The 12,853-nt window shown below is 44.9% G+C and overlaps 1 protein-coding gene across 2 annotated transcripts in view; it reads left to right on the forward strand.

The window, feature by feature from the left end:
- The window catches only part of LOC130282311 (beta-microseminoprotein-like), a 65,685-nt gene that overhangs the window by 30,883 nt on the left and 21,949 nt on the right, over nucleotides 1-12,853 (forward strand). For both annotated transcript variants that reach the window (XR_008846333.1, XM_056530414.1), the window contains exon 2: nucleotides 5,256-5,364. Coding sequence is in view for 1 of the 2 variants with exons in the window: in XM_056530414.1 (XP_056386389.1) it covers nucleotides 5,256-5,364 (109 nt within the window). In the remaining variant the exon portion in view is untranslated. The remainder of the gene's footprint in view (nucleotides 1-5,255; nucleotides 5,365-12,853) is intronic.

Genomic DNA, 12,853 nt, shown 5'->3' on the forward strand with positions numbered 1-12,853 from the left:
TTTCTGAGAGACATCAAGAGCTCCGCCAGGAAAAAGACTTAGATCTCTGGACACCTCTCCCACAGTCTCCACTGCAATCTGCGCCTAGGCCTCCCGCCGAGGAAGCCATGCAAGTGGATCGGTCTCGCCTGACCCTGGAAGAGAGGAATCGCCGTAAGGAAGAGAATCTTTGTCTGTACTGTGCCAGTACCGAACATTTTTTGGTGGATTGCCCTATCCGTCCTCCACGTCTGGGAAACGCACGCTCGCACCCAGCTCTCGTGGGTGTGGCGTCTCTGGATGCTAAGTCGGCTTCTCCACGTCTCACGGTGCCTGTACGGATTTCTACTTCAGCCAGCTCTTCCCTCTCAGCCGTGGCCTGCCTGGACTCTGGTGCTTCTGGGAATTTTATTCGGGAGTCCTTGGTGAATAAATTCCGCATTCCGGTGACCCGTCTTGTCAAGCCACTCCACATTTCCGCGGTCAACGGAGCCAGGTTGGATTGCACCGTGCGTTACCGCACGGAGCCCCTCCTAATGTGCATCGGACCTCATCACGAGAAAATTGAATTTTTTGTCCTTCCCAATTGCACTTCCGAAGTTCTCCTTGGACTACCCTGGCTTCTACACCATTCCCCAACCCTGGACTGGTCCACTGGGGGGATCAAGAGTTGGGGTCCCTCTTGTTCCAAGGACTGCCTTAAACCAGTTCCCAGTACTCCCTGCCGTGACCCTGTGGTTCCTCCTGTATCCGGTCCCCCTAAAGTCGTTAGGGACTCTGCCTGCCACAGAAAATGCCTCTCCCCCCCTCCCAGTCCCTTCAGGCAAGCCTCTGTGTCCCCTCATGGCTCCCGTCCTTGTGTCTCCCTGCCCCGTGCCAAGCTTCACCCTCTGCCCTCCCTCCCCATTCCTACTCCTGCTGTACTGCCTGCCATTGAGGAAACCATCCATTCCTTCCCGGTGTCCTCATCCCAGGGGAGGCAGTCACCGGACAAAAAAAAGGGGAGACCTAAGGGGGGGGTACTGTTACGCCTAGCGCTCCGGGTCCCCGCTCCTCCCCGGAGCGCTCACGGCGTCTTTCTCCCTGCAGCTCCCCGGTCAGTCCCGCTGACCGGGAGCGCTGCACTGTCATGGCCGTTGGGGACGCGATTCGCACAGCGGGACGCGCCCGCTCGCGAATCGCGTCCCAGGTCACTTACCCGTTCCCGTCCCCTGCTGTCATGTGCTGGCGCGCGCGGCTCCGCTCTCTAGGGCGCGCGCGCGCCAGCTCCCTGAGACTTAAAGGGCCAGTGCACCAATGATTGGTGCCTGGCCCAATTTGCTTAATTGGCTTCCACCTGGTCCCTGACTATATCTAACCTCCTCCCATGCACTCCCTTGCCGGATCTTGTTGCCCTTGTGCCTAGTGAAAGCGTATTGTGTGTCTAAAGCCTGTGTACCAGAACTTCTGCTATCCACCCTGACTACGAACCTTGCCGCCTGCCCCCGACCTTCTGCTACGTCCGACCTTGCTTCTGTCTACTCCCTTGTACCTCGCCTATCATCAGCAGTCAGAGAGGTGACCCGTTGCTAGTGGATACGACCTGGTCACTACCGCCGCAGCAAGACCATCCCGCTTTGCGGCGGGCTCTGGTGAAAACCAGTAGTGACTTAGAACCGGTCCACTAGCGCGGTCCTCGCCAATCCCTCTCTGGCACAGAGGATCCACTACCTGCCAGCCGGCATCGTGACACTCCCTTAGGCTGCTTTCACACTGCCGTTGCCATCCATTTCGTTCAGGGTCCATTCTGCACTTTTTTTTCCTGTACTGAATGGACCCTGAAACGGGATGGAGCACAAAGAAAACTCCCAGGTCTAGATGGACTTGAATGGGGTCTGTCAGGGATCTGGTAGTTTTTTCCCTGCTAAACTCCCATCATTCTGATTGAGTTGCCAAGGAAGCTCTGAATAATGGAGTCCAACAGCAGTGTGAAGGTAGCCTTATTCAGCAATAGCTTACAGCCACATTTTTATCCAATTTCTTTGTACAGAGCAGCTTCAACTCTTTAATGTTGGTGGGTTTCTTCCAATGAACTGCTTGCTGCAGGTCCCTCCATAGCATTTCTATAGCTTTAAGGTCAGGACTTTCTAAACATTCAAAAATTGTGACTTTATTCTTCTTTAAAGGGTACCTTTCATCTAAAAAACTTTTGATATATTATAGATTAATGTATGCAGAATAACTTTCCAATTGCATGTTATTAAAAAATATGCTTCTTTCTATTTAATTTTCCACTTTGAAAAAATGACCACTAGAGGTCTCCCTACCAGTCCTGGCCGCAAGCCCTTTTTTATAGATTACAGACTTGTGCTGGAGTCCTAAATCTCAGACTGCAGCCAGGACACAGACAAGCTCAGCTGGCAGCTCTGAATATTCTCCCCTCTGTTTACAACTGCATGTGCAGAGAGAAGAAAGATCGGAGATCAGATAGTAAAATGAATGAGGGCATGCAGTAAGGCAGAGTCAGGAGTATGCCCTGCTGTGCTATGAGCACAGTGCTGGCTCCTGCCTGTCTGATTATCAGGCAGGGAGCAGTGCTGAGGTTGTCTGTGTCCTGGCTGCAGTCTGAGATTTAGGACTCTAGTGGTCATTTTTTCAAAGTGGAAAATTAAATAGAAAGAATAATATTTTTTAATAACATACAATTGGAAAAGTATTCTGCATACATTAATCTATAATAGCAAGAAGAAAGAGGAGTCCAGCGTCCGATAACTCAGAGGATGATATTTATTTCATAAGATGGTCATACAGGAACACAAGGTACAGTGACGTGTTTTGGCCTTACAACAAGGCCTTAGTCATGGTGTATGACTAAGGCCTTGTAAGGCTGAAACGCTTCACTGTACCTTGTGTTCCTGTATGATCATCTGGTGAAATAAATATCATCCTCTGAGTTATCGGACACTAGATTCCTCTTTGTTCTTGCTGTTCATTTTGGGCGAGGTCCACGCCCTGTCCGCGCACACCTGGGGTGAGCTGAAGCACTGCTGTATCTTCATTAATCTATAATATATCAAAAGTTTTTTTGATGAAAGGTACCCTTTAACTATTTGTTGGTAGAATGACTTTTGTGCTTATGCTTGTAATCTTGCAGCATGACTCTCATTTTAATTGAGATTCACATTCATTGAGATTCAGCTAATAGACAGATGTCATAAGATTTTCCTTTAGAATTTGCTGGTATGAATCAGAATTTATTGGTCATTCAATGATGGCAAGCCATCATGGCCCAGATGCAGCAATACAGTCCCAAACCATGATACTGTACCCGCCAAGTTTCACATACGGCATTCGTTTTTTTTAATGCTGGAATGCAGTGTTTTCCTTTTTCACACATAAGGCTTGTTTAAACCAAGCTCTATTTTGGTCCCATCCATCCACAAACCATTGTTCAAATAGCCCTCTGTCTTGTCATGGTGACCTTTGGAAAGCAGTGTCTTTCTCTTTGCAATCCCGGCATTAACACCATTGATGTTCAGTGACCTACTGATGGTGGACACATTAATGTTAGAAAGGCTTTTTGCATAGAGGATACATTAGGTTCCTCTGTGGGCTAGCTCTTGGTGTGATCTTTGTTGGTCAATAACACTAGGGGAGGGTAATAATGGTCTTGTATTTGTTTACAATCTGGCTGTGGATTGGTGGAGTGCAAAACTCTTTAGAGATGGTTTTGTAACCCTTTTCAGACTCATGAGTATCAACAACTCTTCTTCTGTGTCATAATACATTTCCACAAACATGTGTTTTGAAGATCAGACTTTGATAGATCCCTGATCTTTAAATAAAATACCCACGCACACCTGATTGCCATACCATTGTTTAAAAACACCTGACTCTAATCTCATCTTTAGATTATCTTTAATAATAAAGGTTAACAATTTAATTCCTTTTTCACATTGGGCTTGGGCTAAAACTATAAAAAAAATATCAAGTTTTCCCCCAATTAATCTGCACTCAAGACTCCATAATGAAAAAGTGAAAAAAACAAACAAAAAAAAAACGTTAAACAACTGAAAAGGAAAAATGTAAATAGTGCATTGACCTAAGTATTCAGACCCTTAACTAATGTAGTACTTATTAATATACAATGGTTGGGAAGCTACACACTACTACAAAATTAGATTTGTCCAACCCTTGCTGAGGTACTGAAATGCACTATACTCGTAGTGCTTATAACAAGAAATAACATTAAACGGATGAGACCTCAAGAAAAGGATGGCTAGATAAACTATTAGGTTGGTATTGTTATTGCGATAGATTAAAACAACTGGGGGATATGGCTGGTAAAAATTAGTGCTTTATTAATAGATACAATGAGTCATACAATATTGGATGTAACCAAATTCCCAAGCAGGGCCCTTGCTGTGGGAGTGGTATACTGGATGTTATAGTGACAATGCATGCTTTATTGTCACTATAACATCCAGTATACCACTCCCACAGCATTTACTCTGAAATACATTGTCAGCTGTGAGACCTTATATAGACTTACTTAGGTCTCTCCAAATCATGTCCAATCAGCTGAATTTACCACAGGTTACTCCAATCAAGTTGTAGAAACATCTCAGAGATAATAAAAAGAAATGGGACCCCCAGAGATAAATTTTAAGTGTCACAGCAAAGGGTCTGAATACTTACGTCCATGTGAAACTTTAGTTTCTCATTTTTATTAAATTTACAAACAATTCTTACATTTTATTTTGACTTTGTCATTATGGGGTATTGCGTAGAGAATGCGAAGAATTATTTTAGCACAAAGTCACAAAAAAAACCCACAAAATGTGGAAAAAAAGTGAAAGGGACTAAAGACTTTCCGAATGCATTGTAATTTTCAGATTTATGATATTAAATCATTTTCCTCATTTCCCAAAAATGTATGATCAAGTCTAATATTTTTGACTCATTAGTTTTTATCTGTGTTTCTTTATCTATATGTAGGTGTGGTAGTTGTAGGTCAAACTTTCAAGAAATGCTCCAAGTTAGCATATGGAGGTATTTCGTTTGTGACCTTGAAGAGTGCCATATGAAATGAACCATAAAAAGGAAAATATGATAAGTCCTAAATTTGAAAGTGTAAGAAGGTTGTACGAGGAATGGGAAAGATAAAATACAGTATAAATTTGTAACTCTCTACCAGTAACCTAATGCAAAGATTGTAGTGAAAATAAATGTGAACTTTCATTAAATGTCAATTACAAATATATGAACTATCTTCTCTTTTTACATGAACCTTTCAGAAGTATCTTGTGGCTCTCATACTTTGTGCCGGTATCCTTGTCACTTTGTGCAATGCATCCTGCTTTTTTGCACCTCCTCCTGACCTAATGGAAGGCGAGACACTCAAGGGTTTGTAGCACAAATTCTACTAACAGTGCAAGTAAATTTAGGCGATATTCTGGTTTATCAAACTGATTTATCTGCAAGTCACCCAACTTTTCTTCCCTTCTTCAAATATTCTCTTCATCCAATTCTTAATATTATAAAAATAATCTTATTCCAGAACTGGGCAGTATTTTGAGGTATTTTCTCGCAAAGTTGTAACTGGCCTTTTTGTTCTAGAGTGTTACCAATGGTTTGCACTTAAACATAAACCCTCAGTATTTACATTCATGAAGCGCACGGCAGGAAGCTACAGGAACACTCAAGAAGACTGGAAGATGTACATCCTCCTCTCTTTTGTGTAACTGTGTGCCAGTTAGGGGGCCCGGCCCTCCTGACACTGCAGGCCCTGGCTAATCAGTGTATATATATTTACATATATAGTAAATCCCACAGTTTTTGTCCATTTTACTTGCTGGGAAGCTCTACCTTAAATTTACTTTGTGACATTGAGAAATTGCCTTTGCAAACAAATATGTTATTGGTAATTCTTCCTACGTGAACTATATTTATCCACCAATTGGCTTTATCACATCCATCACTATGTTGATATGCTACTATCATGTAATATATAATCTATACTATACTTTGCTGTTATTTTGAATGGTTAATTAAATGCTATAGATTCTATAGCATTTAATTAACCATTCAAAATAACAGCAAAACAACAGCAGCACACATTATTCTAAAATGTTGTTTGGCTTTCATTCAATGGACGCTGATATTTTTTCTAACAATTCAGATTTACATGAGGACTTAGTGATAAAAATAAGCCAAGCACCCCTGTCACAGCAGATGCCGCTGTTAGTGGTCTAATTGAAAAGCCTGGGGTGTGCTTGATTACTAACTAGTGCTATTAGTTTCAATCATTGGTGCATCAGTCAACCCCTTAAGGACTTAGGACGTACCAGTAGGTCCTGAGTCCACTCCCGGTGTGAAAAACGGGGTCACGCCGTGACCCTGCATCACACCGGGTCGGTCCCGGCTGCTAATCATAGCCGGGACCCTGGGCTAACAGCATGCGGCACCTATCCTTGTGCCGCGTGCTGTTAACCCTTCAGACGTGGCAATCAAAGTTGACCGCCGCGTCTGAAAACGAAAGTAAACGGTTCCCGGCAGCTCAGTAGGGCTGATCTGGACATCGCGATAAAATCGCGATGTTCTGATCAGCTGGGACGCAGGCGGAGGTCTCCTTACCTGTGTTCGCGGCGTTCGATCGGGGTTTGATTGCTCCAAGCCTGAACTACAGGCTTGAGCAATCAAGCCCCTATCTCGCTGATTCGTGCAGTTCTATAGCTCCCTATGGGAGCTAGAACACTGCAAAAAAAAAAGTGAAAAAAAAAGTTAACAAAGGTCATTTAACCCCTTCCCTAATAAAAGTTCAAATCACCCCCCTTTTCCCATAAAAAAAAAAAACTAGGTAAATAAAAATAAACATATGTAGTATCGCCGCGTGCGTAAATGTCCGAACTATAAAAATGTATCATTAATTAAACCAAAATAATTAAACCATTAATTAAGCCCAAAATAACGTATTTTTGGTTGCTTTTTATATAATGAAAAAATGAATAAAAAGCGATCAAAAAGTCCGATCAATACAAAAATTGTACCGCTAAAAACATCAGAACACGGTGCAAACAATGAGTCCTCAAACTGGCCCGTATGCAGAAAAATAAAAAAGTTATAGGGGTCAGAAGATGACAATTTTAAACGTATAAATTTCCGTGCATGTAGTTATGATTTTTTTCCAGAAGTACGACAAAATCAAACTGATAAAGGTATGGTATCATTTTAACCATATGGACCTACAGAATAAAGATCAGGTGTCATTTGTACTGAAAAATGTACTGCATAGAAACGGAAGCCCCCAAAAGTTACAAAATGGCGTTTTTTCTTCAATTTCGTCGCACAATGATTTTTCTTTCTGTTTTGCTGTAGATTTTTGGGTAAAATGACTGATTTCACTGCAAAGTAGAATTGGTGGCGCAAAAAATAAGCCCTCATATGGATTTTTAGGTGCAAAATTGAAAGGGTTATGATTTTTAAAAGGTGAGGAGGAAAAAACGAAAGTGAAAAAACTGAAAACCCTTCTGTCCTTAAGGGGTTAATCATTCCTCTGTAGACTAGTAGTGCAGTGTCCCAGTACCACCTCCCAGATATTAAAGGGGAACTCTGGTAATTGACAACTTATCCCCTATCTCCGACATCTCCTTCCCTTGTGTCTACTACCGCACGGAGCAGTAAACAACACCCCCCCTCTGTGACGGATCCTAGAGTCACCCTATCTACCTGGATGGACTTTAGGACATCACTATTTGTACCCCTTAGTTGATGTTGTCCAGTGACATAAAGTTCAGAGTTAAAATACTTTTATTTACTGTTTTCATACACTTTCTGCTCACGGTCCACTTTCTGTGCACAATACACCTTTTTGCACATGGTCTACCTTTTGCATACTGTCCACCTCCTTTACACAATACACCTTTTGCACATGGTTCACATTTTGCACACGGTCCACTTTTGCACACTGTTCACCTTTTGTACAATACACTTATTCTACACATGCTTCTCCTTTTTGCACACAGTCCAACTTCTGCACACCTCCATCTTTTGCACTCAAGGCACTGTATAGGGAGAGCTAATCAACTTTATTGGATTATCTTCCAGACTGGCTGTCACCTGTATTGTCTTTACTGACCCTTCCCCCTATGATGTCCTTCCTATAAAAGAAGACACTTGTTCCACAATAAAAGTTCTGATTTTATACCTGAAGACTGGTGTTGCCTGGTTCTTTGGGTACAAGGATGCAATAATCTCTAGTTATGTCTGGGGATATTGCCTGTGATATGCTGGGGCTTGTCATTCAGAAGGAGAAGTCACTTTTGGCGGAGTCAGTCCGTCACAATTGGTTGCAACAGTGGGATCTGACTTCTCCAGGATCGACACTGAGACCAGCCCAGCTGGGGGAGATACAGTCGCTGGTTTGACCCCGGTCTCAGCAACTTACCCTGGCGAGGAAGAGCCTGTAAGGATGGAGGATTTCCGAAGAGAGGTGCAATGGTTCCTGGGTCTCTTCAAAGATCCTCCACGAGAGAGTGTGAACAGGGTCCTTACACAGCTGACACAACTCCGTATAGCGAAGCTTCAATATGCCATGGAAGAGATGTCCATGCAAGAGAGAGCCTTAATTCACTTGCAGATTTGGGAAGTTGTTCTTGAGGAGTCGGTGAGAAGGCGAGCACAAGTCCTGCCCACCCTAGAACAGAGCTTCAGGGAACAGGTCCACTTGCGGCTTCGCTACCTCAGAGGGCAACCCACGGGCAGCGAGAGTTGCACAGATTGGTGCCGAAAGCAATGGAGTTCGAGGCTCATTACAGTGCCCTGTACTGGTGGGCAAGCTGCAGGCAGTCGGAGCCAAACACAGCCTGTGCTCCGGAAGGGACAGACTTCGGCTGGCCTGGTCTATTGTGGGATGCATTCGAGGAGCAGTACGACTTTGGCCGTACCGAGGCATACAGACTCTGGGACATCCAGGACAAGCGGAGAGAGATGCTGCCGCAGTCGGAGGTGCCAGACCTGGAACCGGATCTATCTTGGCTGACGTATCAGGAATGGTATCTTGAGGAAGACTACCTGTCCTTGCTTGAGGGGGATTTCTACTGTCAGGAGCCATGTACAGCAGAGGAAACCAGCACAGATGAGATGGCTGGTCTCTGTCTTCCCTTTCCCCTGGATTGCACACCGGACCACGACGCTCTAGCAGTATCGGGTCAGGACACCAGGGTGGAAGCACCGGCATTAGGGCTGAGTTCTGCTATACTCTGTCCAGCATCAGACACCAGTGCCCGCTCTACAACTACAGAGAGGTCAGTGATCCCTGTACCAGTCCACCCTAGATCGCAGGCAGTTGGCCTGGATCCACAGAGACTGTTTAACAGCACAGGAGCAAGCACAGATGGTGCGGCTCCCCAGATGGAGGATTTTACACCGGGAGATGGAGCAGTCGGCTCATCTCCCCAGCGCAAGAGGTTGCAACCAGATGAGGAGGCAGTTGACCTCCCTCGCCACCTACTGAACACAGCCTCGGCTGAAGCGCCAGCTTCAGGGCAGAGTCCTTCTATACTCTGCTCAACAACGAATACTGCAGCTACAGAGGGAACCGTGATTTCTACACTGGTACAGCCGGGATCACAGGCAGTCGGCCTGGATCCCCAGCGGCTGTTTAACGGTACTGGTGAAAGCACAGTTGGTGCAGCTTCCCCGCTGCAGAATTCCATATTGGGAGATGGAGTGGTCGGTTTACCTCCCCAGCACAAGAGGTTGCAACCAGATGAGGAGGCAGTTGACCTCCCTCTCCACCTACTGAGCACAGCCCCGGCTGAAGCGCCGGCTTCAGGACAGAGTCCTACTATACTCTGTTCAACAATGAATACTGCAGCTACAGAGGGAACCGTGATCCCTACACTGGTACAGCCGGGATCGCAGGCAGTCGGCCTGGATCCCCAGCGGCTGGTTAACGGTACTGGTGAAAGCACAGTTGGTGCAGCTCCCCCGCTGCAGAATTCCATATTGGGAGATGGAGTGGTCGTTTTACCTCCCCAGCGCCAGACATTGCAAACAGGCGAGAAGGTAGTCGACGTTCCTCTACACCAAGTGATCACTTCTCCGGCTGAAGTGCCAGCATCAGCGCAGAGTTTTGCTACAATCTGCTTAGCACTGAAGACTGCCGGCAGGTCTGCAGTTACAGATGGGACTGTGGTCCCTGCATCGGTCCAGTCATGATTCCAGACGGTTGACCCGGATCCCCAGCGGCTGTGGAACAGTACAGGGGTTGGCACAGTTGGTGCGGCTCCTCAGTGGCAGATATTGCAACCGAGTGAGGAAGCAGTCGGCCCCCTGCCCCTTCAACTGGTGACAGATGGAGTTTTCCTTTGGGAAAGGTTGCTTGGGAGGGGCTCGGAAGCTAGCCTCCTTTCCACAGACTATGGGCCAGGCCAGGCCTTCCCCCTCCCCTGGCCGGGGAGGGGGGGAAAAGCAGAAACATTTTCTGAGGGGAGCCCCAGTAAGCTTCATACAGGGTTTGCTGGTGTTGGATTACATTGTTGCCGCACACCCCAACCAAGAGGAGGACCAGGACAACTGCGTCTGGGGGTGGAAGCCCGGACAGCCCCAAGTGGATCCGTTGGGATCGCACCGGGTCTGCCGTCTTAAAAGGGGGAGCACTGTGACGGATCCTAGAGTCACCCTATCTACCTGGATGGACTTTAGGACATCACTATTTGTACCCCTCAGTTGATATTGTCCAGTGACATAAAGTTCAGAGTTAAAATACTTTTATTTACTGTTTTCATACACTTTCTGCACACGGTCCACTTTCTATGCACAATACACCTTTTTGCACATGGTCTACCTTTTGCATACTGTCCACCTCCTTTACACAATACACCTTTTGCACACGGTCCACTTTTGCACATGGTTCACCTTTTGTACAATAAACTTATTCTACACATGCTTCTCCTTTTTGCACACAGTCCAACTTCTGCACACCTCCACCTTTTGCACTCAAGGCACTGTATAGGGAGAGCTAATCAACTTTATTGGATTATCTTCCAGACTGGCTGTCACCTGTATTGTCTTTACTGACCCTTCCCCCTGTGATGTCCTTCCTATAAAAGAAGACACTTGTTCCACAATAAAAGTTCTGATTTTATACCTGAAGACTGGTGTTGCCTGGTTCTTTGGGTACAAGGATGCAATAATCTCTAGTTATGCCTGGGGATATTGCCTGTGATATGCTGGGGCTTGTCATCTGGAAGGAGAAGTCACTTTTGGCGGAGTCAGTCCGTCACACCCTCCATGCATCTTTATGGAAGATCTGAAGATACAGCACTTGTGTATCTTTGGTTCCCCCATAGGGATGCCTGGAGGGGCATGTCGACCACTGCTTCGTGCTGCGGTTAACACTGTGGTGGCCAGTCCATGCATGGGGATAGCTGTGGTGCCATGCAGGAGATCACGGTTGTTCCAGTGGTTGGATCCCCCCAGATCAGATACTTATCCCCTATCCTGTGGATACTCAGTGTCGCTCAGTTTCTGATGACTTACGATACTGGGGCTGGAGTATAGTGACATCATGGCTTTTCCCCCTTATGACATCACGCCCCGCCCCCTCAATGCAAGCCTATGGGAGGGGGTGTTGTCACAAGGGGGTGGATCCTTTGGATAGGGGATAAGATGTCTAGGGCTGGAGTACCCCTTTAAGTACCAGAGTTCCCCTTGTATTGTTGTTGTGTGGCTGATGAGTTATCTTCATAATGCCAGGATGCGTAACAACAATATTTAACTGTTAAACCAACTGATATACAATAATGGCATACAATACTAATACAAAGACATCTTTTACAAAGACAACTGTTAAAATATTATTTGCAACAAATTCTATTAAAGTAGCATATATTACAAGTACTTTACCTTTATTCAAGGGTGCATACTGTATATAACAAGTACCATATAAGAAGAGTGATATCTTGAAATTGTTTAACTGGAAGAGAACAACTGCAACAACAAAAGGACAAGTAATAAGTATAAGTTATAAGTTATTCTGTAACATGTATATTAACCACTATGTTTGACTTCCTCTCACACATGTTAGCAGGGCCCTGTAAAGTGTATAATTTCTTTAGCTGGTCTGGGATATATTTAGATGTATTTAGGAGTTCTATATAAGATTTAGGTATTGTCTTTCCAAAAGTTTTTATTTATTTATTGGGTAATCAAATATATTACAAAAAATGTAACTGAAAGCCGTGACAATCCCTGACAGTAAGTAACATAAACGACCAAGTGAATACAGGGAGGTATGTGGTATTGGCCCAGGGGCCAGATACATGTTAGGCCCCATTTACATGTTCAGACAAACATCAACGACAATCTCAAACACCCCAACTCTCCTGATAGTCCCCCATCCCTGTCCCATGAACATCTTTGCTAGCTCCCCACAGGAGCAACATCCCACAATCATGGCTACATAGAAAATATGCAAGGCACAAGGATAAATAGCAAGCAAAACCTTTACAAGGTAACATCAGTGATACACAAAATTTAGGAGAAGCGCAGCTTTGTCAGGCCATCCAACAGTGAATTAACATTAGACGGTATGTCTCACCCCACTAAAGAGCTCCCTGAACTATCAGGGATCTCCAATCGTCCCAGAGACTCTGCCAAACCCATGGTGAGGTATCAAGATGTGGACTGGAATGGAGTAGTCACTTGAAGAATTTACTCATCACTAAGAAAAGTCACTATTAGAGATGAGCGAATTAAATATGACGAATCCGAATTAATTGCGAATTTCAAATTTTTTTTGATTCATAACCAATCCGAATATTGTCACGATTTGTTTTAACGGATTGCTTCATGGACTCCATGATCTGCAGGCTGTGGGGCTAAAATGGTG

This window comes from Hyla sarda, chromosome 7 (assembly GCF_029499605.1).
Source record: "Hyla sarda isolate aHylSar1 chromosome 7, aHylSar1.hap1, whole genome shotgun sequence".
NCBI classification, from domain to species: Eukaryota; Metazoa; Chordata; class Amphibia; order Anura; family Hylidae; genus Hyla; species Hyla sarda.